Source organism: Microtus oregoni, unplaced genomic scaffold (genome assembly GCF_018167655.1).
Source record: "Microtus oregoni isolate MIOR12 unplaced genomic scaffold, Mior012 000034F_ref0000314, whole genome shotgun sequence".
In the NCBI taxonomy this organism is placed as follows: domain Eukaryota; kingdom Metazoa; phylum Chordata; class Mammalia; order Rodentia; family Cricetidae; genus Microtus; species Microtus oregoni.
The window spans coordinates 14734769-14762558 of record NW_024543093.1 but is presented as its reverse complement, the minus strand read 5'-3'; the positions used below and the strand labels follow the sequence as shown (position 1 = coordinate 14762558).

General features: G+C 46.5%; 1 protein-coding gene across 1 annotated transcript; it reads left to right on the top strand.

Moving 5' to 3' along the window:
- The first annotated feature begins 1398 nt into the window (after window positions 1-1398).
- On the top strand, window positions 1399-7205 carry Ccdc105 (coiled-coil domain containing 105). Its single transcript, XM_041630151.1, has 7 exons — window positions 1399-1968; window positions 3412-3516; window positions 4966-5164; window positions 5475-5641; window positions 5748-5843; window positions 5939-6052; window positions 6957-7205. The coding sequence occupies exons 1-7, from the start codon at window positions 1399-1401 to the stop codon at window positions 7203-7205; spliced, it is 1500 nt and encodes a 499-aa protein (XP_041486085.1).
- Window positions 7206-27790: the final 20585 nt, after the last annotated feature.

Genomic DNA, 27790 nt, shown 5'->3' with positions numbered 1-27790 from the left:
CTAGATAATAAAAAAAGCAGAAAAGAAAGATTTATTCACTATGGTCAAATTGGAAAGGCTGCCAAGGAGATCCAGTGACCTCAAGTCTCCACCTTTGGGGTTCTGTAAAGACCACAGGTCTCTTAAAGAAGAGACCATAATTATGCATATTAAGTAGTCCTCGCTTAGGCATGGTTGTGAACAAAACTGACCCATCATTGCTCTCCTGTAAGGCAGTCTGAAGGGTTTTATGTTTGTTTGTTTGGCTGGTTGGTTGATTTTTGGTTTTTCGAGACAGTGTTTCTTTGTAGTTTTGGATCCTGCCCTGGAACTAGCTCTGTAGACCAAGCTGGCCTTGAACTCATAGAGATCAACCTGCCTCTGCTTCCAGAGTGCTGGGATTAAAGGCGTGTACTTTGAGGTGAGAAAATAACTTCAAATGTCCTAAGAGCTGGGGAATATTAAGTATTTTCATCTTTGTGGTGCTATTATAATTGAAATTGTATTTTTTTAAGGTTATGAGTGTGCAGGTGCACGAAAACCTCACCTGTCTTTGATGTTTCTTCCACCATTTTTTGAGTCAGAGTCTCTCACTAGCCAAGAGATGGCCAATTGGAGGGTAGGCTGATGGCCAGTCAGTCCAGGAATCCTCATTTCAGTATCCCCAGAGAGTCTCACCATCAAACCAGCTGGCATGTTTTCACGTGGGTTCTGGGAGTCAAACTCAGCGCCTGTGGTTGTAAAGCAAGCACTTTACCAACTGAACCATCTCCCTAGCACCGTAAATTGTATTCTTAATTCAGTTTTTTGATTGTTCATTCCAAGAGAAAAAAAAAAAAACATAACTGGGGGAGCAACCAGATGGCTCAGCTAAAGGCACTTGACACCAAACACGGTGAGTTTGATCCTGCAACCCACACGATGAGAAATGATTGCTGAGGGATGTCTTCTAGCCTACACACACACTGTGGTGGTTGGTAAACACACACACACGTGCGCGCACACACACTAAATACATGTATATAGTATTCGAGCATGCCTCAAGACTAGTACTAGTACTGTTGGTAGATCCCTTAGGATTTTCAAAATGCAAGACCGTGTCATCTGCTAGTAGGGATAGGTTGGCTGATATCTTTTCAAAATCAAGAGAAACCACGAGAGGAACTCCATAAAAGTGAATTCCTCAAAAATTCCGAACAGAATTTCTAGGTATGATCCCGCCTCTCCAGCTTTCTGTTCCCCTCCCCCACTTCTGGAACGCAATCTGCTTGCTTGTCCTCCTGGTTGCCATGGTGAGAGGAGCTCTGGGCACACTCATTCTAGCAGCCAGGAAAGACTGGTGTGTGGTTAGGGGTGGGTGAACTCCTGCCCATTCAGCTAGGGGATCCTGGTCCAAATCCGGGTACCTAGTTAGGAACCATGCCTGTGGTGCTACCCTCCACCGACCGCGGCCAGGACTCGCGCGTCGGGGCTCCAGAATGGCGCCAAGCAGCCCAGGCCACTTCACGCAAGGCGCACCTTCTGACCGATCGCTGCGGGCAGGAGGCGGTGACCATGTGGCAGCCCAAAGACAGTGTGCTAGACCCGAACTTGGCTCGCCACCTGGGCCGCGCCGCCTACATGGAGCCCTGGCGCTTTCGCGTGGAGATGCTGAAAGGCGGCGGCACCCTGGAGAAGCCACCGCCCGGAGAAGGCGTCACTCTGTGGAAAGGGAAGATGAAGCCCCCGGCCTGGTACGCGCGTCTACCGCTGCCTATGCACCGCGACGCGCGTGCCCAGCAGACCGCCGAGGTTGTGCACGCGCACGCGCGCGGGGCGCGCCTCACTGCCGCCCGCCTAGGCCGCGCGCAGCACCAGATCAATGGGCAACTGCGGCTTTTGCTGCGCCAGCGCGAAGCCAGCAATCGCAGACTCAGCGAGGTGCGCAAGGGCCTGCTCATCAACCAGCAGAGCGTCAAGTTGCGGGGCTACCGACCCAAGTCCGAGAAGGTGTGACCCTCCCCGCCACCACCCCAGAGGCAGAGGTTGACGCTTCCTTCCTCAGACGTACAACACCTCCCATGCTCCATTTCCAGCGAGAACAACCCCAGGATAGGGTGGCTATGCCTCCAAGTTCCAAAGCCTAAAAGTCTCCCCTAAAGTATTACAAAATTGGAGTGGCAATCTGTACCCCGAAGAAACAAAGTTTGGCCACCCGTCCTCTATAAGCCAATTAGAAGAGCCAAATTAATAGTAGAAAGCCGAAAAAAGGATTTAATCAATGAGGCCACACCGAGAAGAGGGACAAAGAGATCCATTCAGTGACCCTCTTCTGTCCATCTTCATGATTCTCAGTGAGATTAAAATTTAAAGAGGGAGCCACGATGCCCACATCTAAGCAGTCCGAGTTAAACTGGTCCTGCTCATCGCTGACCTTTTGACTCAGCTCTGTCTCCCCAACAAGGTGGTCTGACCAGCAGTATTGCGTGAAATCCCTTTCTGGAATGAAAAGTCCTCTTCCAGCAGGCACCAGGACTTTTCCTTCTCCCAGTATGAGGGATCTGGGGTGAATTCCAGTTTCCTGGGGTTCACTGATAGATTGAAGGACACAAGTGTCTCTTTAGAATATCTCCATTCCTGTCAGGCTGCTTACAAACGGATAAAATCCCCAGCCCCTTTAGCCAGTAGACAAACTGTTCCAAATCCTTTCTGAGTCACATGAAAATCTTCCCAACGAGGAAAATCCACAGCCCCAAGTCTGAACATCAAATCACCTCTACCCATGCTCCAACAGTGGTCTGCCTTGGCTACAAGGCCATGATGCCCCAACTTCAAGGGAAAAACGCCCACCTTCATAAGGGTACTTGATGACACTGTGGTTCTCAAACCAGATGAACCACAATCCCACACAAAATGGAAGTACAAGCATTCGGGAGGCAGAGACAGGTGGATCTCTGTGAGATCAAGGCCAGCCTGGTCTACAAGAGCTAGTTCCAGGACAGGCTCCAAAGCTACAGAGAAACCCTGTCTCAAAAAAACAAAAAAAAAAATGGAAAATAAAGCCCAGCACTGAGCTAGGGAGATAGCTCAGCGGGAAAGAACCCTTGCTGTGCTAACATGAAGACCTGAGTTTGAATACTCACATCCACAGAAAAGTCAGACGTGACTGAGAGTGCCGGTAGTCCCAGCACTGAAGGCTGGAACTTAGCCCAGTCATCAAACTTTTAAAAAGCCCCAGACCCGGGCTAGAGAGATGTCTCAAAACCTTTAAAGGCTAGGCTCACAACCAAAAATATAAAAGGTCCCAGACCCACTCCCCACTCCCAATGGAGTAAATCTCCAATTGCAAGTTCCAATCTCTGCAGTTCACAAGGATGTGATGTCTCTCCACTATGAACGATAACTCCCCACCTCCAGCCTTTTCCTAAGAGTAATTCTCCCCTTGTTTTCTAGATTCCAGACAAGGCTGACAGCATGCTGGTCTGGGAGAAAGAGGAGCTGAAGTCCATGAAGAGAAAAATGGAGAAAGACATAGAGAAATCGGAGACCTTGCTCAAGGTTAGGGGGTACTGGAGAAGGACACCTGGATGCCTAAGGCACAAACTGCTCTGACCTATGTGGGGATGAATATGGTCAAAGTACATTGTGTACAGTTATAAAAATGTCACAGTGAAACCCTTTGTGTAAAATTAGTATAAAAACTTGGTTTCTCGAGACAGGGTTTCTCTGTACAGTCCTGGCTGTCCTGGAACACAGAGATCCACTTGCCTCTTCTCCAGAGTGCTAGGATTAAAGGTGTGCACCACTATTGCCCGGCAATAAAAAAACATTTAAAAAAAAAAACACACACACACAGCAAATAACTAAATAGCCCTCTTCTCCTGATACTCAACTGCTAGTCAGTTCTGTCTACAGACTCCTCTAGGTGGGAATGGTATCTGACCAATTTGTCCCTGTTAGCAGAGCACCGAGCCCCCACTCAGCATACTCTAGCACACAGAAGAAACTTGATGAATATTTAGATTCATGTAGGAAAAACATTATTTTCTGAAGTACCAGGATTGAACACACTGAGTTCTATCATGGGACCACTTTTTGATTATTTTAAATGGTGAGTATATTGGAAAGGGAGGTTGTACATGTCCTGTAGGTGCCACTAGGAAGCCATGGATCAATTGTTCATGAAGCTGAAACAAGAGACAGTTGTGAGCTACACAATATGTGTTCTCTCCTTTCACCGTATGGGCCCTAGGTATCGAACTCAGGTCGTAAGAATTAGCTGCAAGCACCTTTACTTGCTAAGCCATCTTATGAGCCTTTGGTAGGCTTTTTCTTGGTACAATGTCTTCAGCCTTGTGTTCTGTATGCCCTGTTATAACTACTCACAGAGGCGAGAGCAGCATAAAGTCACCAGAACCAGTTTGCCCAGGAACAGGCTTAAATTGTGTCCTGATTAAAATAAATAAATAAATAAATAAATAAATAAATAAATAAATAGAGAGCTGGAGAGACAGTTCAATGGCTGCTCTTCCAGAGGTCCTGAATTCAATTATCAGCAAGCACACAGTGACTTACGATCATCTATAATGGGATCTGATTCCCATTCTGGCATTTAGGCATACATACAGATAGAGCATTCATGTACATAAATAAATAAGTCTTTCTTTTTCACTTAAAGAAATAAAAATCAAAGCAGACACCAGTCTATAGACTGTAATTTGCTACCACCCTCCCCCCCCCCAAAAAAAAACTCGCAAAACTACCAGCTTGGTTCAGGAGATGAAGAGAAAATGCACCAGGAAAAAGCACCTGTTTCCAAAAGCCTCTCCAGCATCTAGGTGGGGGATGTGTTTACAATGACATTTACATATGCAAAAAGACTTCTATTTTTGACGAAGTTGGGCTGCACTTTAACAATGAGCTGAGTCAGCTTTTGTATTTTGGGGTGGCTTCAGCCCTACCCTCAACCCCCAAGCTGACTTTCTTCCTTCTTTCTCTGGCTCTCAGGCTCTGGCCTCCTGCCGGGACAATCTGGACTTCTACTATCAGGAAAGGCTTCAAGCTGTGGATCTCATGAACCAGCCGCTGGACAAGGTTCTGGAGCAAGCTGGCCGCCACTCCTGGGTGGACATCACCCGACCCCCAACTCCTCGAACTCAGGGCCTAAAAACACCTCCCCCTGACCCTGTGGGCACATATACCCCAGGTAGGCACCCTGGGAAGGTCTCTGCTAAACCTACGTCTTCCATTAACTAACCGTTCCTTAAGTACACAGCCTTGTGTGGCCTCTTTCCCTGGACGCTTCTAATAACACCCATACATTCACAGGTTCCACTTCAAAAGAAGTCAGTCCAAGGCACAATTTAAATTATCCTCAGTTACTAGCCCTTACCTGGGCATTCTCCCAGTCCTTCATCCGTGGCCCTTCACCCTTGGCCTACCACCATCATAGAAACGGGAGTGGGAGGAGAGTTAGAGCAGCCTGTGGCCCCCATGGACATCCTGTGCTTTCACAGCCTGTGCTAAGGCCTTGTTTGAAGCCAAGCGCTTGTTGATGGAGTCCAAAGACACCTTAGCGGAGATGGCAAAGAATGAGATGGACATTCAAAATCAGCAACAGGAGATCAGCGACCGTGTATGCGGCACACTGGGGCAGAAGATGCGTGAGACCTCGGAGTTGAAGGTGCCCAGGCAACCTGGAGAGGCTCCAGAGGGTGGCTACTGCTGGTGTAGTGGGGAAGGAAGGGACAGTGGCCCAGTTGGAGACCTCTGTGTTCCCCCATCTGCAGGAAAGAATGACCATGACTTTGGGGCTAATGAGGGGAACTATCCACCGGTGCATGAAATTCAATCAAGAGATGTATGTCACGAGGGGCCTTATCAAGGTAAGGTTTGAGGGAGAATTCTGTAAGAAGGGGACTGGGGAGTGCATGTATGTGGTAAGCTCAGCCTCACTGTTCCCCACAACAAACTCCTCCAGGGTCCTCTGTTGAAAAAAAATCTGGAGGCTCGAGAGAAGCTGAACAGACCCTTGGTTCGCATGTATCAGAGACACGTGGGCACCCAGCTCCCCGAGGCTACGCGCCTTGCCCAGGTATGCTTCTCGGGGTGGTGGGGGCCCCGTCCTGCTAAGTTCTCTTCCCCAAGTACACCTGACCTTGGAAGAACCCGACAGCGTTTCAAACCAGTCACATTGCTGCACACCATTCTCGGTTTGGCCCTCCCACAGTCCAGTCTGAAACTCTTAGCATACGTTGCTCAGATGTGTTCCACCATTCCTGGAGCATCCTGCTGTAAGAGCATCCCCTCCCTCAGCCATCTCAGGCATTTATGCGTGTGTTGTGTTGTTTTTTTACACGAACCTGGGTCAGCTTTTTTTTCCCCTGGGACCTATGCAACTGACATCTACCTCCTCGGCTATGCTTTTTCCAAAGCGGGGCCCTTCCAGGTGCACGCCTGGCAAGTGTTAACATCTGCCCCTGCATAGAATTCTGGCCTTCTTCACATCTACTCTACGCTCATGCCTGCCAGATATAGCACCAGCTCAAGGCTGTGGGTTTGGCTCGCTAGTCCTCCAGCACTGCCCACTCCCTTCCCAGCACAGCCCCTTCTTCCCCAACACCATCCAACTTTTCCCCAGCCTAAGTCTCCTTAGCGAGACCCCGCTCCACCCGCAACACATCCCGTCCCCAGTTTGGCTCCGCTCCACCTCAGAACAGCCCCCACCTCCCCCAGCACTGCCTAGATCCTCCTCAGAAAGACATTGCTAGCTCCAATATTTCCTAAAAGCTCCACCCCTGCGCAGAACGCCCACACCCCTTCTCCACAAGACCGGAGCCTCCACAACAGACCTGCTGCCCTGTCCCTTTTAAAGCACTGTTCCTCCCCCTGCAAAGCCCCTTGATCCTTTGCCAGGACCTGCCCCTCCCAGTGCAGCCTTGCCACCTCCTCGCCGAGGCCCCGCCCTTCCCCAGCAAGATCGCTGCCCTCTCCTCCAGGGTACTGACAAGCTGATGCGCCACAACTTGCACATGGAAAAGAATTTAGAAGAGCTCCGCACAACACACGACAACCTCTCCTGGAGCATCAACTGCAAAAAGATAGGACATGACGTCGACTACGATGTCGTGCGCCTGCGCCTGCGCCAGCGCCACCCACATGTGTGCTATGTGCAGGCACAGAACCTGGTCAACGACTGGGACCCTCGCACACCACAGTGCAACCGAACCAGTACTGTCCCCAAGTGACCACAGCTGGCCTTGTGCTCAAGCGACCGGAGAGGTGTCCCCAGCTAGATAGCTCTCCCTCCCCTCTGACTCATCTTCCCTTCAAACGCCCTCTAGCAGAACTATAATTAAAGATATTGTCACTTATTAGGCACCTACTTATGTCAATTGTGCCACAAAACCTACTGTGCACTTGGTGTCAGATTGTTAGGATCCAAATCCGGGTCCCTGGTTTCAAGCTGCGTGGCTTTGGGTCACGCACACACTGTCCTTCTCCAACCTCAGTCGCTCTGGCCTGTAAAGTGAGTTTTACAGCCCCTGTTCTGAATGGTTGTGATAAGAACAGATGAGTATATCTATAGAAAGTCGGTAGCATAGCTACTCCCTATCGGAACTTGAGCAGTAACACGGAACAGGCAAAGAGAAGTTAAGCCCAAGGTCACACAGAATCTCCATCCAAGGCTATAGAGCCTGCCCTCTTAGCAGAATGCCTCTGGTCTCTGCTTCTAGCCTCACCCCACAAAAAGTACCAGACTCAGAACGAGGCAGGTGGCAGCACTGCCCTTGTGAAGCTCACAAATCCATCCCCTGCAGCTAGCTGTGTTCTCTTAGGAGAGGCCCATTCACATCCTGTTGTAGCTCAGCTCCTCCTGTGTGTTCTGGTTACCTCAAACACCAACAGAGAACTCTGCTGTCTGTTCTCCCTGGGTCCCAGGACCTAGAAATCACAGACAAGGGGTGCTTACTGCAGTCACACTGTAGAATCTGAATTCATGGATTCAACCAGTGCCAATTTGAAAAGAGTCTCAGGACTCGAGGGCTCAGACTTCTACGTCAGCATCTGTCAGCCTCTTTCCCCTTCCCCCAAACTGGTCAGGAAGGAACACACCCACCGGAAGGGAGTGATTGTTTGCTTTTTGTTTTTTAGCTATGTGTACTTGTATTGGGAGATCTGTGCGCATATGAGTGTGGTTGACCACAGGAGCCAGAAGAGGGCGCCAGATTCCTAGAGCTGGAATTACAGCCTGTTGGGAGCCACAATTTGTTGATCCTGGGAGTTGACAACTGAACATCCACCCTCTGCAAATGCAGCACACACTCCTAACCAGGGAGCCATCTCTCCAGCCCCAACCCAAGGGAACTTAGAAAAGACATGAGGGTTGAACCTCATGGATCAGATTCCGTCTTGGTGCGTCCCCCTACTCACTAGGAAAAGTCTTGTAGCCACCAATCAAAGCTTGTGACACTTTTGTGGTCATTTATAAACAGTGGCAGAGCATTGAAATCCCAGTCATTCTGACAAGCCACAGCCCCCCCCCCCCCCAGCAGGGACAAAGCAGAAAAGGGCCTGCCTCCTTGCTTCAGCCCCCTAATTGGGAATATGTGTCCTCCTGGCAGTCTGCTTAGCACCCTGTGATTGCACGTCTCGTTCTTTCAGCTCCTGGCTTCACTGTGGCAGATGCTCTCCAGGGGTAGTGCAGAAACACTGTCTTAAAATCCTTAAGTGCAAAAAGGTCATGGTGTGTCTCTGGAGGAGGGAGGGGAATGCTGCGAGGAGTGTTGGCACAGACCTGTCATTCAGCATCTGGGTGGAGGCAGGAGGATCAAGAGTGCAGGCTCATCCTCAGTTACACAGAAAGTTCAAGGCCAGCCTGGGCTACAAGAAACCTACCCTCAAACAAAAAGGAGGCTGGGCTAAACAAAATATTTATACCGCTCCCTCTAAGAACCAGAGTACATTGCAGAAGAGGGAGTGAGAAGAATGTATGAGCCAGAAGAAGGTAAAAAGCTACAGAAAGCGATCTTCTAGAGAGGACAGATGCAATCACAAACTTATAGCAGCTGAGGCAGCCTGCAGCTGGCCTGTCAACAGTCAGGTATGGATGGGGGAGGGATTCATGGAGCCCTATCCTTCCCTGGTGGCTCCTGATAGATTCATGGAAGAAAGTCAATGTCTTAGGTTGAGTACCCACTGATAAACCCACCAGGCTGCGGTGGATTGTTCTAATCCAATGGTCACACAGAAATTCCTGCTAAACTTAGTGGAAAACAAAGCAAAAAGAGATCAATCTGTGAAGAGAAATGATAGGGATGGGAGGGAGATAATGGGATGGGGGTGGGAGCATCAGAATGTATCATATACATGTATGAGATTGTCAAAGGACAAACTTAATAACAGAGGAGGCTGAGTAGATATCTCAGTCAGAAGAGTGAGGACCTGAGTTCAGATCCCCAACACCCAAATCAAAGTCAGACCAGGCAATTCTAATCTGTAACCTCAGAGCTGGGGCAGCCTGAGACAGACTCATTCCTGGCTTTGCTGGCCAGCCTGTCTAAACTATTGGTAAGCTCCAGGTTCAGCAACAGACTCTGTCTCCAAAAACCTAAGGTAGAGTGACAGAGGAAGCCACCTAATGTCAACCCTGGCTTCCACATACACATATGTGTGGTATAGGAGGTTTTTCTGTTCATGTGTTTCTTTCATTGGCTAATGAATAAAGAAACTGCGTTGGGACTGATAGGGCAGAACTTAGGTAGGCAGAGAAGACAGAACTGAATGCTGGGAGGAAGAAAGCAGAGTCAGAGAGAAGCCATGGATCCTCTGCCGGAGATGGATGCTGGTTAGAATTTCCTGTAAGCCACTGCCATGTGGCGATACACAGATTAATGTAGATGTGTTAAACTAATATGTAAGAGTTAGTCAATAAGAAGTTAGAGCTAAAAAAAAAAAAAGAAGTTAGAGCTAATGGCCAAGCAGTGCTTTAATTAATACAGTTTCTGTGTGGTTATTTCAGGTGTAAGCTAGCTGGGCGGCCAGGACAAACAAGTGGCCCGCTCCTCCTGCACACATGCACATGAGCCATACACATACACACACACACGCATACATTCATATACACTGTACTACACACACACACAAAGACTGACTTGTCATATTAGCTTCATTTAAGCTTGCACTACAATGCTGTTTACTGTAAAGGCAGCAACAATATCTTCATCCTAAATGAAGTGCCTTTAAATCGAAGTTGAAAACAAGGTTGGGTGTGGATCATTTGATTAGAATGTGGTCAGAGATTCTCAGGAAGCTCACCTTTTGTTTCCCCAAAGAGCCATGGCCCAGCATTTACCAACTCACTGCTCACAGGGGCTTTCTAAAGCATAGTTGTCCTCAACTAACTGTTTACAAAGAAAACCTCTGGTGATAGTGTAGTGCCAACCTGCTATTAACTGCTGGGGTTTTTCCACAAGTGGGTTTCAAGGACCTGAAGCAAGAAGCTGTTAGGAAATTCTGCAGGGTGGACCCCACTGGCTGCAGTTGGGCATAGGTGAAACCACTTGTTTTTTAAGCTATGGCCCTTCCTTCCCTGCACACAGGTCTGCTTGTTGATTCTCAGAAGCCATCCTCGGGGATGCAAATGCTCTTTTCGCAAATGACGCCTTGCCCCACGGGTTGTAGGCAAGGGCCCTCATCCTTGCTGACACAGCCCCACTTGTCACCTCGCCTTACACAATCTTCCCACGCAGCATTTTCACAATCCCACTGCAGCCTCAGAAATGTCAGCTGAGTCCCAGGGTGAGTTCCTGGGACTCAGTGAGACACTTTCTCCAGGAGGCCATAAGGGGGTGTCAGATCCACACTGTAGAGAAGAGGGAGTAAGCCGGAGGCTGTGACACGGCTCAGATATGCCTCTCAGCGAGTACAGGGCTCAGTCTGACTTATAGATACTAGCAACAAAAACACGGGAAACAAAAGCAAGAGTTGGCCAGCAGGGTTGTATCAATGAAAAATCTTCCACACAGCAAAGGGAGCCATTGACAGAGTGCAGAGATGCCTCCAGGATGAGAAAGAATATTTACTCCATTTGATAGAGGAACAGCCTAATAGCCGGAGCAGCAGTTCTCAACCTGTGGGTCATGACAGTTTTGGGGGTCAAATGACACATTCATGGGGTTACCAAAGACCACCAGGAAACACAGCTATTATATTACAATTCATAATAGTAGCAAAATTATAGTTACAAGGTAGCAATGAAAATAACTTTATGGTTGGGATCACTGCAGCATGAGGAACTGTATTAAAGGGTCTCAGCATCAGGAAGGTTGAGAACCACTGGTCTAGAGTATACATGAAACTGAAAAATGGGTACCTCCAATGTGAAATTAGGAAATGAGCCGAAAAGACGGCTCTTTAAAGAAGAAATAGTCAAGGCTGCAAGCCTCCCTTATATGCTGGCCACAGCTGACTCACTTGCTCAGTGGCCTTATTAATCTCACTTTGAAGTACCTGCTAGACCTAGAGAGGTTAAAGCACAATGCACCTTTGTGCAACAGTTTCCTCTAAGGGAAACCTCTTAAGACATCAGAGGTAAAGCCAGAGTGAAACATGGCCTTTTAGGACAGAATGTTACAAGGGGTAAAACAATGGATTGTACTTGGGAGGAGGAGATTGTATCCTAAAGATAGAATTACACTGTAAGCAGAGTCTTCCTGTCCTGACTGCCTATTCCCAAATACCCAGCAGCCGCTTCCCAAATTACCACCCTGAGGGTTATATTACTTATAAATGCTCAGCCAATAGCTCAGGCTTGTTACTAGCTAACTCTTACACTTAAATTAACCCATATTTCTTATCTATGCTTCACCATGTGGCTCATGGCTTGTTATCTCATTTTCTATGCACCCTGCTTGCCTGCAACTGGCCTGTGTCTCCAGCACCTGCCCCAACCCCACCCTTCCCTCCCAGCATTCTCCCTGGCCAATCTCTTTCTGTCCTGCTATCAGCCAACCAGCTTTATTAACAATGAGTATAATCCACAGCATTATACAACTCAAAATGGTTTCAGGAAGTCACTGAAACTTAACAGAATCACTAGTTTTCTCCCCTCTGCAATGTATATAAATATGAAAGACTGCCCAGAGTCACTCTCAGACAAGTCAAGCTTCCTGGAAGAGTCTCAGACCAACTGAGCTTTCTGGAAAGAACACCCCTTATAACCTGCTAAGTGGCTGCAGACTGTGCACTGTGCTCCGGGTTCCAAGTGGCTCCGGGTTCCAAGTGGCTGCAGACTGGGCACTGTGATCCGGGTTCCCAGATTTCATGCTGGGAGGGCTTTGGTGATGCAGCCGTCTTTGAATCGTTTTGGGTCCTGTAAATAACCTCTTGCCTATATTCCTATAAGTAACCCCAATAAAATTAATTGGTTCACTAAGCTAAACAATGGTGGTATCTGTACTTTGGTATGGTCTGTCATTGGTTCCCTATCTGAGCTCAGCAGAAATTTCTTCACATCTCCCCAATAACAGCGACACACACACACAAATGAAAAGCAAAATAATACATTGTTAAGCATGAGAAGTGTGAAGTTATTATTTTCTTGTTGTTTATTTACTTGCTTGCTTGCTTCCTTATTGAGACAGGATCTTACCAACTAGTCCAGGCTGGCTTTAAACTCAAAATCCTCCTGCCTCAGCCTCCTTGTAATAGAGATTGCAAGCATGTGCTACTAGACAAAGCAATTTGTTTGCAAAATATCATATTGATTTTTTCTCTTATATCCATCCATTTCTACTACTATAACTAAATACTTCAAGCTTGGTAACTTTATGAAGAAAAATAACGTATTCAGTTCACACATCTAGAGACTCAAGGACACAGAAAATGGAACCAGCTCTAACGTGTATGAGAGAGCCCTCCTGTGGTCTTTGAAAGTGAATGGTACCCATAGGCCCTCATATACTGAAATGTTTAGCCCCCAGCTGGTGCAACCATTTGGGAAGGATTAGGAGGTGTGACTTTATTGGTGGAGGAATGTCACTGGACGGTGTACTTTAAGGTTTCAAAAGCCCATGAAATTCCCAGTTATCACTTATTTTCTTCCCTTTCCCCAAACTTGAGCATCAGTGTAAGCTCCCAGTTAGTGCTTCAGCTGCCTGCCTGTTGCTATGCTCCCCACATGATGGTCACAGATACACCCTCTGAACCTGTAAGCCCCCAATAAACTCTTCTATATGTTGTCTTGGTCTTGATATCTTACCACAGCAATACAAAAGAAACTAAAATACTGTCATAGGCAAGAATGGATTCAGAGTGAAGCCTGTTTCTGTAATGACTCTCACTAGAACTAAATCCTAGGTCTGCACCCCCATGGCTCTCTCCCATCTTCATACCTCTTTTGTTAAACAACCCATGAAGCCAATCAGTGACCCTCATAAGTGCATAGATGTGTGGCCATCTAACCGTAGGCTTCACCTTTTAAAGATCCCCAAACTGTTAATACCTCCACACTAGAGCCTGGGCTTCCAATACTGAGGGATGAACCACACTCAAATCATAGCACCCCTAATAATTTTAAACATATCTGTCTCCTTTCACCCTCACCTCCACCATAACCTGGGCGTTCTTATAATGCTTCCTGCTTGACTATAGTAGCTACTTTTCTCTTGCTATGATAAAATATCATGACCAAAACCAACTTAAGGGAAAAAGGGTTTATTTTAGCTTATGGTTCCAGAGTAGTGGTTCTCAACCTTCCTAATGTTTACGACTCTTTAATACAATTCCTCAATTGTGTGACCCCCCCAACCATAAAATGATTCCATTGCTACTTCATAACTGTAATTTTGCTACTGTTATGAATCATAATGTAAATATCTAAAATGCAGAATATCTGATATGTGACCCCCAAATGGGTCATGACCCACAAGTTGAGAATCACTGTTCCAGAGTGATAGAGTATGTGATAGTGGGAAGCCATAGCAGCAGGAGCAGGAAACTGGCTGATAACATCTTTATCCACACATAGAAAGCTGGCAGAGAAAGAAAAGAGGAAGTAAAGGAGGCTATAAATCCTCAAGCTTGCCCTGGGTGACATACTTCCTAAAGGTTTCACAACCTCCCCAAACAACCCCACCACCTGGAAACTAAGTGTTCAAATCTAAGAGAACCTCTGGAGGGACATCTCTTATTCAGGCACAGCCCTGTCCATATATGTCTCCAGCATTCTGGTCACCACCACCTGTGACAGGACACAGTTTACTGTGGCCCCTAAGGCTATGACATACATACAATTACTCTTGCTCTTTCTCGCCCCCTTCCACTCGGCCGCCATCTCAGACGATTCTTTCTTGACTTCAGCCATTTTCATTTCTGTAAAAGTTTGTTATTAATATAATAAAATACAATGAATTTTGTACTTTTAACCTTTAGGAGGGTTCTAGTGTTAAACATCCAAAACAGGTTTACTGGACCCAGGAAGGGAGTCCAGTTATTAAAGTACTTGCCTTGCAAGCATGAGGACCTGCGTTGGATGGCCAACACCTCCATAAAAGGCCAGGCATGATGCCCTATGCTTGTCACATCAGCACTGGGGAAATGGATACAGGTGGTTGCCCAGGGCTCTTTGGCTGGCCCGTGTTGCCGAATCAGTGAACCTCAGGACGTTGTCCCAAAAAGTCAATACAGGGCTGCCAATGGTTCAGTGATTAAAGGAGATTGCTACTCAATCCTGACTACCTGAGTTCAATTTCAGAGCCCTAGTATGAGTGGGAGGAAATAACTACCTCTACAAATTAGTCCTCTAACCTCCACACATATACCACAGCATGTGCTTGTGCCTCCGCACACATCACAAATGGTAATAATAAAGAAAAATAAGATGGGAAAAGGGTAAGTTGACTCTGATTTCCACAGGCACACACACACATGTGCAGGTACACCATACATATGTGCACATACACACACACATAAAGGAGCTGCTGACTGTAAGACCTTCTGTGGGTTGCAGAAAAAAATACATTGACATTTCCTATTTCTAGAGGACACCAGCCTTCCTTAGCTTGTGGCCTCTCCTTCCATCTTCAAAGTCAGCTAATGGTAACATCCTCTCTCACACAGAGAAGGAAATCATGCCCCTCAGTTCACCCTCTAGCCCATGGTAAAACAGCAGACATTAAGTCAATGTGTATTAAACACATAAAACTGAAAAAGCAAACTTAACTGAAGTTCATAAGTGTTTCTGTATGCACTGTTTGGTGGATTCTCTATCTTCACATCAGAAAGTTTCCTTTACAATCTTACCCACCAGATTGGTGGCACACACCTGCAAACCAGCACTTGGGAATCCAAGGCAGGAAGATTACAAGTCCCAGACCAGTTTGAGCTTCATGGGCGGTCAACTACATAGTAAGAGCAAGGAGTGAGGCGTAAGAAGCAGCACAGCTTCTTCTGGCAAGCTACAGCCCTGAGCTCCACTTTTTCCTGGGTTGTCTTAAGTTACTCACTTAACCTTTCTATGCTGGGTTGTTCTGTCATGTAAAACTGAGGAAGGTTTTGTTGTTGTTATTGTTATTGTTATTGTTGTTGTTGGGTTTTTTTCTGGTTTTGTTTTGATGCCTTTTTTTGTCAGGTTGCTGTAAGGACCCACTGACGTAAACTTTCCTTACTCCAGTGCCTGGCATGTAGTGAGGTCACCATACACAGGAGTGGGGAGTCTCATCTTTTGCTTTGTTTATTAAGAGATGAAATTCACACGACATAAAGTTACTGGCTATGCTGGTTTGAATGAAAATCACCCCCATAGGCTCATAGGGAGCGGCACCATTAGAAGGTGTGGCTTTGTTAGAGAAAGTGTGTCACTGGACTTTGAGAAGTTCAAGTTAAGTACAGAGTCTCACTCTTCCTGCAGATTTAAATGTAGAACTCTCAGCTCCTTCTCCAGTACCATGTCTGCCTGCATGCCGCAACCAAGCTTCCGATCATGATGATAAACCTCTAAATTGTAAGCCTCCCCAATTAAATGTTTTCCTTTCTAAGAGTTGCTGTGGTCATAGTGTCTCGTCTCTGCAATAAAAACCCTAACTAAGACATTTAGCAGCCTTTCAATGCTCTGAAATCCTTACCTTTATCTAATTCCAAGGACTTCACCATACTGGAAAGAAGACCCTACACCCAGAACCCAGCACCCCCTAATCTGCTCTCGAGAAAATGCATAACTTTGGAGGGAATACTTTGTGAGGCAGTGAGTTTCCCAACACATGAGCAACCAAACACAGGGTAAACAGTTCCAGGAATGTGGCAACTGAGAAGTAGGCTTAAAACAATGGTTCTTCCAGTTTTAAAACACCAGGCACTGAGTTCTGAAGAGAATTCTTTAAATCCAATTAGATAGCTATCGGGTACCCCCATAGTATTCATGGCACTATTGCACCAATGGGTATATCTTGCCAGGCCCATCATTAGATATGATCTAAATACATAGTATACTTGTGTGAAATTACCAATTAATGAATGAATGAATAAAATCAATGTCTCTGGATTAGGTATATTTGTGGCACCTGGGAACATTTGACAATATCTGAATTTATGTTTGACTGTCACAATAGCAGGGTGGAAAATGACGCCAAAATGCAAGGAGTCAAGAGAAGAGACACTGCTAAATGTCCCACAGTGTGACACCTGGCACCCCTCCACTGTGACAGAAGCACTCTGCCAAAAAGTGTCAGCCATTGATACCATAAACCTGGTCAAAACCTATTGCTCAGAGGATCATAGGCCTTAGGGGAAACCTACTGTATGGTTGTGATAAACTGATATGCTCTCAAATAAATACACATGGTCACTCTCACCCTTCGGAGGATCTTCTCTCTGCAGAGAGCCACAGTTAACCTAAAGTCTCGTAACTGAAAATAAGTGACTGTGGAGTGTTCGGCCCTAAATGCAGCCCTTATATCACCTCCTCAAGGCTTAGGGAACATCGAGGAAGAGGGGCAGAAAGAATGGAAGAGCCGAAGGCTAGAAATAAGTGCTAAGAAATGCTACCTTCTGGACAAGCCACCACGGTTGCACTCCTCAACTCACTGCGTCTGTGGGCATTCACACAAGATCAGATGAACAGGCTTGGTCAGCATTCAGTGGGCAACACTGATTGAATTTAGGGAGAGGAGGAGGAAGATGAGGAGGACATGTTTGGGAATGTCTGAGGCTTGGGAGAGTGAACTGGGATGAGCTGTCCACATGTATGAAATTGTCAAAATAAATAAAAGATGTTTCTAATGTGAACTGTAGTACCAAAGTCGAATAACCCTGAACTAAATGTAGTGCCTTTCAGGGTCAGCTTGGAAGGAAAAGTTTCCTTCAATTAACACACATTCATTTCACAAGACTATGAGACTCAGTAACAGTACCCCATATGTGCATAGCATAGACCCCTCATATCTGTTATGGATTCAGTCTGAAATGTCCCCCAAGTCCCCATGTCTGAACCCTTTATCCCAAGTCGATGACAACATTCTGGGATGCTGAAGAATCTTTGGTACATGGACTCCAGGCAGCAGAAGCAGGTCACCAAGGTCAGATCTCAGGAGATTTTATCCATCTGCTGTAGACTGTTATCTTCTGAACAAAGTAGTTACCATCCTCATCAGATCAGCTGTGCTCACATTTACACAAGTCCATCAGGATAAGGCTTATTGAGTGTTGACATTCCCTCCTAGAAGGAGGCATAAGGAGGACCACTGAAACCTCACATGAAACTCCAGATGCTCCTCCAAGTCATTTGTATGCAGTTCTGCCTGAATTGCACGTGGCCTTGGGGTCTGTGAGGAGTTACAGTAGTTAGGCTGGGGGTGGGGTTACAGAGGGGGTACCATCTACACAGCTGTAGGGAAGCAGTTATCCATGCTGCTTTGGAGTCAACCATGCTCATGTAGGCAACCCTTCAACCATGCTCAGCAAATTCAGTAAGCCCAGCAAACTCGCTGGTTTGCCGGCATCTACTTTGAAGGAACTATAGTTTGGTTTGTTGTTGGAACTTTATGAAGAGGTATATCAGGGGAGCAGATGAAGTAAGTCCTGAGTGAATGTGTATTGTTGACATGGTCACAACTGTGTAAAGGAAGCCAATGCCTCGGGTAATGGCAGAGCCTTCCCCGCATCAGGCTCAAAGGATGGGCAAAGCCTTCCTCTGGTATGTGTGAGTCTGTTGATAGTGTTTGCAAAGCCAGCCGGGAACTGCAGCTTTTCCCTCCCCAATGCCTGCAACCTGACACCACCCCTTGGGAGGGGAGGGGCTAGATAATCCCTCCTCCTTGTCTTCATAAACACACCGAGTTTCCAGGTAGCATAGTAAGTGCTCTTCAGCAGTAAGAGTACTTCCCACCTAATCATTCCAGGTCTTCCAGTGTCTCCTCTACAGATCTCTGAGTATCAGGAGTTCCTCCAGGGGCCAGAGAACTGGCTTAGTGGGTAGATGTACTTACTGCAAATGCATAAGGACCAGATTATAAATTCTCGTATTTACATAAAAAGCTGGGCATGGCCACATGAACACCTGTAACCCCAGCACTGTGAGGGGCAGAAATAAGAGGCTCACTGGGGCTTGCTGGCCATCAACCTAACTCCAAGTTCAGTAAGGGATTCTGTCTCAAGGAAATAAGGTGTTGAAAGATGGAGCAGGACACACACACATCCTCCTCTGACCTACACATGCACAGGCACACAGGGGGATGGGAGAGGGAGTCAAAAGAATTCTATGTAGGGCAAGAGGGATCAATAGGAAAGGAACAAGAGAGGGATATATAGGGAAAGACAACATATCACACTATCTTTTATGAGAAATATAGGCATATACATATATGTCGTGTGTGTGTATATAACACACACACACACACACACACACACACACACACACATGTATATGACCAGAAAGCAGAAGAGCGGCTTTTTATGAGGAAGAGAGAGCATGGAGGATTGGAAAGAAAAGATGAGAGAGGATTATAGGGAGACAAATAGTGTAAAACGATACTTATGTATGGAAACACCATAGTGAGAAGCCCTTGCTTCCGTATGCTAAGAAACAGACCTAAACATTGATGTAACACTGTCCTGTCGGTTAGCATGGAACTGTCACAGGACATCCAACCATCCCCTGTGGAGAAATGACCTTGTGCAAGCAATTCCCCTGAAATCCCTTTCCAGAAGTAATTTTCCATCTAGGTTCTTTCTTATGTCACTAGAATTCCCTCCCCCTCAAGGTCTGTTCAGAGGGAAAAGCCAGTATCTCAAAGACACAGAGGTCTGGTCCACATTACTTAGTTAGGGTCTGCTGAGTGTGTACCGCAGCCTCCCAGGTCATGGGTGTCGGTCATCACATTTAAGACAGGAAAGTGAGGATGGAGAGGAAATAATGGATTCAAGGAGCATCTTGTGGAAAGGGGTCTTGCTCAGGGGTTAAAGTACTTCTCTCAGGAGCCTGAAGTTTAGTGCTCTGATCTGAAATCCACAGAAATCGGGGCTAGATGGTTGGGCAGCCCAACTGTAATTCTAGACTTGGAAGGCCGAGACAAAAGGAACCCTAGAACAAGCTGGCTAGCAAGATTAGCCTCCTCAAGTAGCTTTGGGTCTGATTGAGAGACCCTACCTCAGTGAATAGCAAGGAAGATTGATGGAGGGTGGTTTCTAACATGAACTTGGAGCTACCACATGCACACACACACACACACACACATATACTATGCACACACACACCACCACCACACTACGCACTCCACCCACCCCACACACATACACAACATCACTTACACACACGCACACCACACCACACATACACACATACACAAACACACTTCTGGTGCAGGACAATTGTATTCTGTCAATTATGTTTTAAATAGACACTGATTGGCCAGTAGCCAGGGAGGAAATATAGGCAGGACAACCAGACAGGAAGTAAAGGCAGGGCAATGAGAACAGGAGTATTCTCGGAAGAAGGAAGCTTTTTCCGAAGTCCAGACACCAAAGAAGGAAGATGTGAACTGGCCCACCAGAAAAGGTACCGAGCCATGTGGCTAACATAAATAAAAATAATGGGCTAATATAAGCTATAAGAGCTAATACAAAGCCTGAGCTAAAGGGCCAATCAGTTTATAACTTATGGAGACCTCTGTGTAATTTCTTTGGGGGCTTACTGGCTGTGAGAACTGGGCAGACCCTCATGTTATACACTTGGTTTTTTATTTTCTTTGTGTATGTGTGCTGTATACGTATGTGGTATGTGCACACATGGAGAGTGGGGTATGTGCACCTAGGCATGTGCACACATGGAGAGTGGGGTATGTGCACCTAGGCATGTGCACACATGGAAAGTGGGGTATGTGCACCTAGGCATGTGCACACATGTAGAGTGGGGTATGTGCACCTAGGCATGTGCACACATGTAGAGTGGGGTATGTGCACCTAGGCATGTGCACACATGGAGAGTGGGGTATATGCACCTAGGCATGTGCACACATGTAGAGTGGGGTATGTGCACCTAGGCATGTGCACACATGGAGAGTGGGGTATGTGCACCTAGGCATGTGCACACATGTAGAGTGGGGTATGTGCACCTAGGCATGTGCACACATGTAGAGTGGGGTATGTGCACCTAGGCATGTGCACACATGGAGAGTGGGGTATATGCACCTAGGCATGTGCACACATGTAGAGTGGGGTATGTGCACCTAGGCATGTGCACACATGGAGAGTGGGGTATATGCACCTAGGCATGTGCACACATGTAGAGTGGGGTATGTGCACCTAGGCATGTGCACACATGGAGAGTGGGGTATATGCACCTAGGCATGTGCACACATGGAGAGTGGGGTATATGCACCTAGGCATGTGCACACATGTAGAGTGGGGTATGTGCACCTAGGCATGTGCACACATGGAGAGTGGGGTATGTGCACCTAGGCATGTGCACACATGTAGAGTGGGGTATGTGCACCTAGGCATGTGCACACATGTAGAGTGGGGTATGTGCACCTAGGCATGTGCACACATGGAGAGTGGGGTATATGCACCTAGGCATGTGCACACATGTAGAGTGGGGTATGTGCACCTAGGCATGTGCACACATGGAGAGTGGGGTATATGCACCTAGGCATGTGCACACATGTAGAGTGAGGTATGTGCACCTAGGCATGTGCACACATGGAGAGTGGGGTATATGCACCTAGGCATGTGCACACATGTAGAGTGGGGTATGTGCACCTAGGCATGTGCACACATGGAGAGTGGGGTATATGCACCTAGGCATGTGCACACATGTAGAGTGGGGTATGTGCACCTAGACATGTGCACACATGTAGAGTGGGGTATATGCACCTAGGCATGTGCACACATGGAGAGTGGGGTATATGCACCTAGGCATGTGCACACATGTAGAGTGGGGTATGTGCACCTAGGCATGTGCACACATGGAGAGTGGGGTATATGCACCTAGGCATGTGCACACATGGAGAGTGGGGTATATGCACCTAGGCATGTGCACAAGGCAGAGGACATTGGATGTCTGGCTGCTCTACCACTCTCTGCCTTCCCTGAATTCAGGATCTCCTACTGCAACTAGAGCCAGGCTGTCAGCCAGCAAGCCCCAACAACCATCCTGTTTCCCCTCCCCACAGCACCGAGGCAACAAGCATGCATGAAGTCGTGCCCAGGTTCTCACTCGGGTGTTTGGGTTTAAAACTTCATGTCTTCATGCTTGTGTAGCAAGCTCTCTTACACAGTGAGGCATCTCCCAAACCCATACCTCACCCCAACAAATAAACATTCTTTTCCCCTTCTTCATTTTTCATTTTTTATTTTATGTTTGTGGGGTGTTTTGCCTGCGTGTGTTTGTGCACCATATATATGCAGTGCCTGTAGAAGCCAGAAGAGGATGTTGGATCCCCTGAGACTGGAGTTCCAGGCAATTATGAGCCACCACATAGATGCCTGGGAATTGAACACAGGGCCTCTAAAAGAGTAGTCAGTATTCATAAGCACTGAGCCACCTACAGCCCCGAAATGCATACTCTTCAAAACAAATTAGCAAAATAAAAATTGAAACAACATGAGTCTGGCCAAAAGGTTTAGCAGAAGCCAGAGCCAAAGCCATAAAGGAAGAATGTACTTGTCGAAATCAGAAGCAAAATTGCTCTTGCCTCTGATTTCTCTGGGTTCCCCCAGTGGTCCTTTGGTGGAGCTTGTGTGACCTTCCCAGCATGGATCTGCAGGGGCCAAAGGCCCCCAGGCTCTTTTTTTCTCACTGACCTGACCCCAAAGCTGTGGAGCAAAAGAAGAGAAATCGAGAGTCTGAGAAGGCTGCCGCCAGCACCACACCGTCCCCCAAGTCCCCTTAACGTACACATCTTTTCAGAGGAAGTTGTTGTAGTTAGTAGGGTTCAAGTCCTTCGCTTTAAATTCTGTGCAGGGATCAAAAGCTTCCTCTGGCAGGTAAGGGCTGGGTAACAGGAGTGTCTAGGAGTGTTTACCTCCAGCACAAGGCCCTGTATTCAAATCCAGGGTGGTCGTACACCGGCCTGTACCCCTAGTGCTGTAGTAAGCAGAGCCTGGAGGGTCACTGTGGCTTGCTGCCTGCCAGCCTAGCTCCAGGTTCAGTGAGAGACCTTTGTCTCAGGTCCTGCAGTGACAAAGCAGACTCTCCTCTGGTCTCCACATGTGTGCATACGTCACTCACACACTCACACACAAAGACATACCCATTCTACCTGAACTGTAGGTATCCTGTGTCCCTCACTAACTATCACATACATAGGCCAACTGTTCATTGTGTACTACAGTCATGTACAGAAATGTCACACTGTACCACAAGCATATGCATAATTACATGTGTCCATTAAAAACACCGTGTGTGTTTGTACAAGGTAAAATATGTGCTATGTGTTCCTTGCCGTGCTGAGACATCAACCCATCTCTGCGGAAAACTGAGACTGAAATACAAGAAAACAAGCAACTGACAAACAAGCTGTTCCACCTAGCGTGGTAGTGCAGGCCTGAGATCCCAACTGCTCTGACAGCTGAAGTGAGAGGATCACAAATCTGCAGGCAGCCTGGGAAACTCATCAAGGCCTTGCCTCGAAATAAAAACCGAAACGATGTCTTGGGATAGCCTGATAGTCCAGTACTTGCCTAGCTTGTGTGAGGCTTCGGGTTCCATTCCCAAGACTGAAAATAAGAACTCAGTATTTTCATGGCTGGGGGTGTAGCTTAGTGGTGGAGCACTTACCTAACATGTGTGAAGTCTTGATTAACAATTGGAAAAAAGAGAAGAGAGAAGGGGGGAAAGAGAGGTAAGAAAGAAGAGGAGACACAAGACATAGGGAAGGAAAGGGGAGAGGAGGGAAGGGGAGGGGACGGGAGCAAGTTTTTCACCTAACAATAACACCTTCTAGTATTATTACTGCTATTAAATCTATCTGTACTCTTATTGTAAATATATGTGATAGGTAAATACCAGAAGGAATATTTAAAATTTAAATAAGATGCTCTACATGAGGGCCTGAAAATTCACAGCCACACAGCAGCCCTTCCTGTGGCTGTCAAGCTACAGGGTCTTGTGAAACTTCCCTGTGTTCAGGAGGACAGACGTGAGCGCCTGGGGCACTTGGGCGGGTGTCTTCCCAGACTATAGTTGACGAAATCCTGCTTAACAAGATGCTATCTCATCTTGCCAGTGCCGGAGTGTCAGTGTTGGGAGTGGTTTACACTTCCTGGCAGTCAGGGATAACAGAAAGCTGCCCCAAGTGTTGGAGCAATGTCACCCCCTTTACCCCTTTTTGTCACCATGCAGTTCTCTTCTGTTGCTCGTGATGCAGGGAAAGGGCCAGGTCCTGAGTCTGCTGGACCCACCCACTGGCGACACAGAGTACAGGTTCCAATGTGGTGGCTGCAGAAGTACAAAAGAGTGGTTCAAACACACAGATACCAAAATAGCAGCTGCCCAAGTCCCTTGTATAAAACAGAACCATAGAGTCAGTGAGATGACTCAGTGGGTAAAGGTGATTGCTACCCATCCTGAAGACCTGGGTTCAATCTCCAGACCTACATAATGGAAGGAGGAAACCAACTCTTACAAGCTGTCCTCTGACCTTCAGACACATTTGGCATGCACACACCTCAGTTCATAGGCAAAATAAATAAATATAAAAAAATTTGTAAATAGCATTGCACGGGCATGCTTCAATGTACTTTTTTTTTTCTTTGAAAAGACATGGTCTCAGGTAGCCCAGGTTGACCTGGAACTCCATATGTAGCTGAAAATGACCTTGCATTTCTAATCCCCTGCCTCTCCCAGTGCTTGAACGATAAAGCCCCATGCCAAGTTTCATACAATGCTGGGGCTCAAACTCAGGGCTCCATGCAGACTAGCCAAACTCTACCAGCTGAGCAACATTCCCGGTCCTTCCGTACAGTTTTTAAATTTTATTTTTATTTATGTGTGAGTGTCTGTGTGTGTGCCACCTAAGTGCTGCTACCTGCAGAAGCTAGAAAAGGAGGCTGGACCTCCTGCAAGCCAGAGCTGCTGATGGTTTAGAAATTCCATGTGAGTGCTAGAAGCCAAACTCAAGTCCTGTGCAAAAGCAGCCAGTGCTCTTAACTGCTGAGCTGTCTCTCCCGCCTCCCTTCCAAACTCTTGGAATTATATCTAGGTTATTTGCAACACCTAACCTAATGTAACTGCTATATAACAATATATTTATGACTATGCCTGTGTCACAGGACCCCCATAGAAGATCACTACAGAGGTGGTATCCGATGCAAACACACTGGTGTTTATTGATTACAAGTTAGCTAACTCAGACCATAATCAAACACACCACCACAGTGGGTGGGGGAGAACGGCCCTGAGGCTTCAGGGTAAGGGGATTTTAAAGGGGAAACTACAAGACAGGGTGGCACAAGCCTTGGTGTTTCAGGATTGGGTAAAAGTATACAACTTTTGAATTTATTGGTTGGGGTATAGGGGGATTTCAAAACAGTGACAGCAAACAGGAAATTTCAAAACAGCAATTAATCTACCTACAAGGGTGTCCAAAGCAAGCAGATGTGTTTGGACACCCTGGTGGGGTCACTCTGACCAGGGCAGATACAGTTTCTTGGAAATGTTTATGACTTTGCTGGGCTGCATTTACCCACCTAGTCAGGTCCTGTCTAAAATGGAGTTCTTTCTCAAAATGGAGCTTGTTCTGCTCTTCCACTATAAAATATTGTGCCCTACCATTAATAGAATGAGAAAGAAAAAAGAATTCTGTGAGACTTTTCGTTTATCTGAAACAGCTCAAGATTGAACGTATTGCCTAAGCTCATGCTCTACCCTGAGCTGGAACCACCACTCTCCTTTTTTAAGTTTATTAAATCATACGCCAATAAAAAGGGTTTGTTGATTATAATCACTTGATATTATACAGAATTTTCTTTTACTCCTTTTGTTGAATAGAGATTTTTTTCTCTCACATAATATATCTTGACTACAATTTCGCCTCTGTCTACTCCCACTTCCTCCCACCTCCCCTCCCAGCCTGATCCATACCCTTCCTGTCTCTCATTAGAAAACAAACAGGCTTCTAAATTAATATAATATAATATGACATTAGATAAAACAAAAACTAAAATATTGGAATTGGACAAATCAGGAGGGAAAGAGCCCGAAGAAGGCACAAGAAGCAGACACCCACTTTCTTGCACACTCAGGAACCCCATAAAAACACTAAACTGTAAGCTATAATATATACTCAAAGGACCTGGTGCAGACCATGCAGGCCCTGTTAATATTACCTCAGTTTCTATGAGTTCATATAAGATTTGATCATGACGATTTAGAGAGCCTTGTTTGCTATACCCTCTGTCCCCTCTGACTCTTATAATCCCAGGCCTTCTTTTATTTCTTACTTTAAAGCAGGTCTCAATTATCCATACTAACCTTGAACTTGTTATCCTTCTGCCTCAGTCTCTCAAGTAGCTGGGATTACAGGCCTGTGCAGCCAACTGAGATGCCAATTTTTTTCTCTTTTTAATTTATTTTATTTTATTTATTTATTTATGTGCGCGCATGCATGCTTACATGCAAGTGTGTGTGTGCATGTGTGTGCATGCTTGCGTTTGGGAACACATACTTGCTAAGGTGTGCATATGGAAACCAGAGGACAATTGGCAGGAGTCAGTTCTCTTTTGTCCTCAGGCTTAGCAGTAAGCACCTGTACCAGTTGAACCATTCACTGGTCCTTTCTATAAAGGAAGTTTCTGTCTCACCCAGTCCCGCAGCCATTCAGTCCCAAAGAAACACACAGAGGCTTATAGTGACTATAAACTGTTTGGCCTATTAGCTCAGGTCTATTATTAACTAGCTCTTACAACTTAAATTAACCCATAATTCTTGTCTATGTTGGCCACATGGCTTCATAACTTTCATCAGTGAGGCATTCTCATCTTGCTTCCTCTGTGTCTGGCTGGTAACTGACTCTGTCTTTCCTCTTCCGAGAATTCTCTTAGTCTGGTTGCCCCACCTGTACTTCCTGTCTGGCTACTGGACAATCAACATTTTATTACAACACAAGTGAGAAATATTTACAGGATACAAGAGCGTTGTCCCACAGCACCTTCCCAAATCAGCAGTTAGTGGTATTCACAAATGTAGATCCCGTGAATAGAGAGGACTGGGGGTGTATGAGCCAGAGGGGATGGAGGTGACATGATTAAGCAAAGCTAACAAGCACACCCATTACTTCATCTGCTTATCACTTGAGAAGGCAATGCTTTATTATAGATTATCTCTGAGTCGTGTAACAAATCACTATGATGTACTCCACCTATTTTACTGTGGTTTCGAGATGTTGGTCAAAGGGTACAAAGCTTCAGGATACTGCTGGTGACCATGATTGTGAATGTCAATCTCTTCCAGATATCAAGCCACTATGATAGATAGCAAATATGACACATGGTGGTATTTGATTCTATCAACACACACAGCATGGGTATGGCTTCTGTCACTAGGCATATTTTCAAGAACTCTTCACATAGTGGCATGGGTCAGGGCCCCATTCCCACTCCAAACCCCCTGCATTTGGAGGCAGGCTCTCACTATGTAGCTCAAAACTGACAGGATACACAGGACCCCTCCCTCCATAAGATTATGCAAGCAGTAAGGACTCCAGGGAGGGGACACTCTCCAACCTGTCAAACTGCCTGCAAATCATGCAGGAAGCTCCAGTTTTCATGAGCTGTCACCCAGGCTGGGATGAGCTTTTGGATGCAGCTGCCTTTGAGGCATTCATGCTCCTGTGATGCTTTACCAGTGACCCAAACAAACTCATTGTCTCCCCGAGTTCAATTCTCTATCCGGGATGAATAAACCGTTTTGCACATCTCTGCAGACAGTGTCACACAAAAGCCTCTCGCCACCCAGACTCACTGTTCACCACCACCATCTTCTTACACTGTATTCCCTAGCCATACGAGAGCAAGCATGGTGCTCAATGGCCACCAAGCTCTCTCCTCTGCTATCGCCCATGCTGGCACCCCTCTGTATCCACTGCCTCCCCTGACCATGCTCATCCAAAAAGCACCTCATACCCTGTGACTCTGGCCATGCATCCTTCCATGGAGCCTCCATACAAGACTCACTCACAAGTCCTCTGATGCCTTATTAATGCAATTAGTCAATTAAGTTCATTAGTTGTTATTTGAGCCCATGGTGACACATCATTCTCTCTCACACCTCCTAACACACTGCAGGTATGTGTCTCAGAGCACCAGGGACATGCTGAGATCTTGGTACAGGTGGACTAAG